At 35.0% G+C, this 6247-nt stretch overlaps 1 protein-coding gene across 1 annotated transcript; it reads left to right on the plus strand.

Moving 5' to 3' along the window:
• Positions 1-4158: 4158 nt before the first annotated feature.
• LOC144963970 (uncharacterized) lies at positions 4159-5630 on the plus strand. Its single transcript, XM_078897913.1, has 2 exons — positions 4159-4920; positions 5508-5630. Exons 1-2 carry the CDS (start codon positions 4159-4161, stop codon positions 5628-5630), a joined length of 885 nt encoding a protein of 294 aa, XP_078754039.1.
• The last annotated feature ends 617 nt before the right edge of the window (positions 5631-6247 follow it).

The following is a 6247-nucleotide window of genomic DNA, read 5'->3' on the forward strand; positions in this document are numbered from 1 at the left end:
GATAAGATTATTTACCAAATACTTCAATTTCAATTCAAATAGATTTCCCGTCGGTCTGTATAGATAAAAAAAATACATGTTTATTCCTCAATGAAAGGAATCTTCTTCAAAGTACATGAAAGAAAAGTATTTTATACTTAATTAGACGTCTATATACTACCGAATCGACCTTGGCGTTTGTTGTAAACTTGAAAATCGGATCTTAAAGTTGTGAATGATATATTGCGAGACGCATAGAGAATAATAATACGTATATGAGGGGAAAAAAATCAACCGTCCTCGTCTGGGGATCGCATTCCTAGACATTTTGATCGGCGTGACATAGCAGTATTAACTAGTTCCTGATTTTCAGTTCTTCGTGTGATTTATGAATCATAAGTTTTGTTTCCGGTGTGCTATGCGGTGTCCAATTGTAATCTAGTGGTATGACAATCCCGTTGGAACTCGGAGGCCACATTCTTGACTCTTTTTTGTTTTTGGTCGACGTAAAAAGAGTCCTTAAAAAAGCTCTCTACTATTATTTTTTCACCATACCAAGATGTAAAATTAGTACCTGGCCGATAAAACAAAACGGTATATCTTGATACATTATTGTAATACCGCATAAGATGCGTCATTTCTTGTCCTATAAGTGTTACTGTTGACTTGTTCCCACTTATGAAGCGATCTGGGCACGATTAGTGGGTTTTGCGCTATATACGAGTAAATACTTACGTTTTAAATCAAACTCTGGTCGTAATCCGAAAGCTGCCATCATTCCAGTACTAAACATTAAAAAAACAATTGTATACCCTTTTACACAAACATCAACCAATATAGAGCGTTGTTTACAGAATGACTCGGACATCTTTGTGATGGCGAAAAGGCCATGTAATTTGGCTCTGACGGGCGGTGGCGGTAGGTGGTAGATAATATTGTTACCTTGTCTCTTAACCAATCTTTGACCATCGTGTCCTTAACCAGTTAACTGTCGTACTCTGGTAAAAAAAACTTTAAAATTTGGCCATAAAAACTCGTCATATTATCAATCGGTTTAAATGACCTTAATCTTTGCAAAAACTCTCAAATCTGGGACTTCACGAAATCCCAGGTTTGAGAGTTTTTGCCAAGATGAGGGTCAATTAAATCGATCGATATTTGAAGGACGAGTTTTCTGGCCATATGTTTAAATTCGAGTTTATCCAGAGTAAGGCAGTTAACTGGTTAATCCCGGTAATGGCGTAGGTGTAAAAGGGGAAGCAACCAAGCCGTAATGCCGTAGTTTGACAAGACACATGTTGTTCACTTTGGCCAGAAACTTTTTACTTCACATGTTGATCCATTCTTTAATTCTTTTCCTCAAATTCTGAAAATGAAAAACAAACAAACAAACAAACAGAACAACAACAATAACCAAAAACAAACAAACAAAAAACAAAAACAAAAAAAAAAAAACAAAAAAAAACAACAAAACAACAACAACAAACACAGCTGAGACTCAAAGTTGAGCAAGGTAATTATCCGGTCATTATTGGACGTAAGAGCCTGACCAACTTTTTAAAAAATGTGTTTAGTCAGGGAACGGTTGCAGAGATGTATAGTTTGTCCCTTAAAAACATGACAAATTAACCCTTTGTCGCTGATGACATTCATTAAATCATTTTAATAAATGGAATTTGGAGCAAGCATTTGTGCGATATAAATACGAAAAAATGTCACAAGAATGATGACGGTTAGACGTCAGGTATTGAATGGAAACGTACAAGCCAATATCAATGAAATTGGAATCTATCAATGCATCCAAGGGGTTATGGTTGAGGTCAATTCAGTACACATAAAGTTTATCACCATCTACTATCAAACCTGACATTATCTAGACATTTACTTTAATGAACCCCAAGGCATCATGATGTCCATAGGAAGAGTACACTATTTTATTCTTAAGGCATTGATTCGTCATTTAATATAATTTGACCCTTATGCTGCATAAATTCCTTGTTTGAGTTTTAGCATCAATGGCGAGAAAGCCTGTTTGTTGTCCTTTTCACGATAACAGTTCGTGTTGGCTTAAGCACACAACGGAGGGCAGACTATCTGCTCGTCCATAGAGACTCTCGGGGTGGATATCGATTGACAACTGTTCATGCCTGGTCAGAATAGAAAGTTAATCGGATATAATATAAACATTAAATAAATATATAAGGATAAAATGAAAAATAGTTTATTCAGAGAAAAACTCACCCAGCATCTATATATGTATCAAGTTATTATTAGAACCAATTTTCTCAAAGCGGTATTTTGTAGTTATGAATCAAACATATATATATATATATATATATATATATATATATATATATATATATATATATATATATATATGTATGTATATATATATATATATATATATATATATATGTATATATATATATATATATATATATATATATATATATATATACATATATAATGATAATAAATATTGCTGAAAACTTATATAGCGCGAAAACTCCGAGACACCAGTCTCTAAGCGCTTAAATTACAAATTACTTTGGCTGAAACATACTCATTCACACACACAAGCGCGCGCGCACACACACACACACACACACACGCACACAACACACAAAACAAACCTGACAGACCTATCTTGCTTCTCATACAATCTACTAAAGACGAAACAGATGTTTTAAGCGAACGTTTAAAAATAGACAAAGATTCTTTTTCTTGTACCTTTGTCGGGGACAAATCCAAATTGAGTTCTTGATATCTCTGGTTTTATACTTTTTCTCATTCTGTTCATTAGTACTCTTAAGAGAATTTTCGTGAAGTGACTCATAAGACTAATCTTCGGTGTAACTCGCATTCCGTGGCCCCTGGTGACTTTGGAAGTGTTATAAACACTGACTTTAATAAATCATCTAGAATTTTACCACTGTCATATATCTTATTCAATAGATTTGTCACTGTGTTTAAACCTAAATCCTCTAATGTTATGATAATTTCTATTGGGATATTATCAGGGCCTGTTGCTTTGTCTAACTTCATTTTTTTGATAGCTGCTTATACTTCTTCTTTTAAAATTGGTGGCCCGTCTATCTCTTTGTTTCTTGTTAGTTGGGGAGCTGCAAGGTCTGGGCCGGACGTCCCGCTTGCTGAAAGGAAATTGATGTGCATTTCGAAACCAACACCTCTCATTTCCAGGTGCATTGATAGCCGCGTAATCCTGTCTGACAGAGATTATTGCATATGGCCTCTCATGCATTATTGTGTCCATAACAGCATCTTCCCGTGGTGTTCCCCGTTTCTACTGAGTTTGTTATGGGCGCGACCAAGTCCCCGGCGGTATAACTGGGTTAGGGAGAAGGTGGGACCCCTTCCTTTTAAGGTGCAGGAGTCAGAACCCACCGGTGAGTGGTACACGCTCTGCTCCTCACCAACCCACATCACACTCATTCTGCAGTGTGGTGTCTTCTGTATGTCCCTACTATACTTAATCCTTACTTTACTATAACCTATATCCTACTGCCTTGTAGGATGTCGTCATTGGCTTGACAAAGGCTAGCAGAGTAAACTGCACACAAACCGGCAGTAGGCAACGGGTAACCACTGCTGTACTTTCCCAAGAATGTTCATGATGAATGATTACTCATTAACAGATAACAGCGTTAAGGGGGTTCATGATGCGACTCTGAAAACCTCGCTCGGCAGGGACAGCCATGGACAGCAGGTGGCACCCGGTCGTCGTCCAGTGACTGTTCGTAAAGATACAAATAGAATAGGTACATGGAATGTAAGAACATTGTTTCAAACTGGTAAGCTAGAGAATGTTAAACAAGAAATGGACAGGATGGAATTTCAATTACTAGGATTAGCAGAAACTAGGTGGACAGGAAAAGGTTTAATCCGAACAGGGAACAAAACAATGATATATTCAGGAGGTTTAACTCATGATAAAGGAGTAGGAATTTTATTTGACCAGAATATCGCTAAAAGTATTAAATGATGGTGGGGTGTCTCAGATAGAGTAATTGTAGTGAAACTAGAAGGAAAACCATTTGACATAGGAATAATTCAAGTATATGCCCCAAATCAGCACATGATGATGAAGAAGTTGAGAAATTTTATGAAGATCTAGATTTTGCTATGAAGCAACTAAAATCACAAGATGTAAAAATAATAATGGGTGACTTCAATGCCAAGGTAGGCAATTCAAGAACAGAAGAAATAATTGGTCCGCGGGGACTTGGAGATAGGAATGAACGTGGTGAAAGACTAATTGATTGGTGTAGAGAAAATGAATTCATTGTTTCAAATACATGGTATAAACAACATCCAAGAAGAAGATATACATGGATAAGTCCAGGCGATAGAACTAGAAACCAAATAGACTTCATCCTAATCCAGAAACGTTTTCCAAATGCAGTAAAATCAGTTAAAACCTTGCCCGGAGCTGATTGTGATAGCGACCATGTACCTGTCATCTGCAAAATGAGAATAAATTTAAAAAGATTAAAGAAAGGAAAACATCAACCAAAATATGAAGTAGGATTTCTGAAAACAAATCAAGATCTTAAAGAAAAGTTTGTTATTGAGGTAAAAAACAAATTCCAATTGCTAGAAGTAGAAGATCTAACTGATACAAATGAATTATGGAACGGAATTAAAACCTCAACTAATGAAGCTATACAAGAAAATATACCACAAACATCTAGAAAAGAGAATAAGAAGTGGATGATTAATGAAGTGCTAGGACTAATGGAAGAAAGAAGGCAATATAAATCAGATGTAGAAAAACATAAAACCTTAACAAAGAAAATAAAGAAAAAATGTAATGAAGCAAAAGAGAAATGGATAAATGATCAGTGTCTAGAAATAGAAATAAAACAAAACAGTAATAGCAAATTTATACATGAAAAGATAAAAGAAGTCAGTGGCAAAAGAGTATGTTCAAGCATAGGATGCATAAAAGCTAAAGATGGCAATGTTTTGATGGATAGAACAGATGTGTTGAATAGATGGTCAGAGTATATAGAGGAACTTTTATATATATATATATATATATATATATATATATATATATATATATATATATATATAATATTGTAAAGCGCTTTGAGCACATTTATTTTTAGTGGATATTGCACTATATAAAATCTCATTTTATTTATCATTTATTATAATATATATATATATATATATTTATATATTTATATATATATATATATATATATATATAATATTTCAAGTATAATTATGATCAACTTCTACAATATTGTTTCGAGCATTCACTCTCATCATGAAGTGAAGAATAACACATCACTGTACAACAACGGAGAAGCATGTACAAAAGTAACTCAAAGCTTGATGTCACCTTGGGAAGGTACGACGGAACTCGAGAACAAACGCAAGGAAACTGAATTCAATCAATGGAAAAAACACCGCAGAAGTTATCAACTGGTACAAAAACATAGAAAACAAACAACAACAAAATGCAATTATCTTTGATATTTGTAATTTCTACCCTTCAGTCAGGAAATCCCTACTTCTCAAAGCGCTACAATTCGCGAAAACGTTTGACAATATCACGGAAAAAGAAACACATAATATCTTCCTACACTCGAAGACCACATCACTCTACAACAACGGAGTAGTATTACAAAAAATCCACAAACTGTGATGTCACCCTGGGAAGCTATGACGGAGCAGAGAAATGCGAGCTCATCGGATTATACCTACTTTCCCAACTACAATATACTGATATAAACATTGGACTAAATAGAGACGACGGACTCACACTGTGCAACAAAAGACCGAGACAGACTTTAATTATAAAGAAAAAAATATGTAAAATCTTCCAGGACAACAATCTAAAAATCACCATCGAAGCCAACAAAAAGACATTCGATTTCCTAGACATAACTATCAACCTGGACAACGGCAGCTACCAACCTACGGCACATAGCAACCACCCGCCATTTATAATAAAAAAACATCCCAGAGAGCATTTACAAACGACTAACAACTCTACAAACAACCACATATTTAACGAAGCAACCCCACCATACACACACGCATTACAAAAAGGGGCTATGACTAAAACAAAAACACGAAGAAGAGACCATAACCATCCCAACGAAAAAAAAACGTCAACGAAAACGAGATATAGCATGGTTCAAGGAAAGATGAGCAGCTTGGAATTTTTTTCCTCTTTAGAGGTCATCTAACAAAAAAATAGAATAATTTCCCTTTCATATTAGGTGGTGTAATC

This window comes from Berghia stephanieae, chromosome 2 (assembly GCF_034508935.2).
Source record: "Berghia stephanieae isolate SIO BIC M18660-M18661 chromosome 2, UCSD_Bste_1.3, whole genome shotgun sequence".
In the NCBI taxonomy this organism is placed as follows: domain Eukaryota; kingdom Metazoa; phylum Mollusca; class Gastropoda; order Nudibranchia; family Aeolidiidae; genus Berghia; species Berghia stephanieae.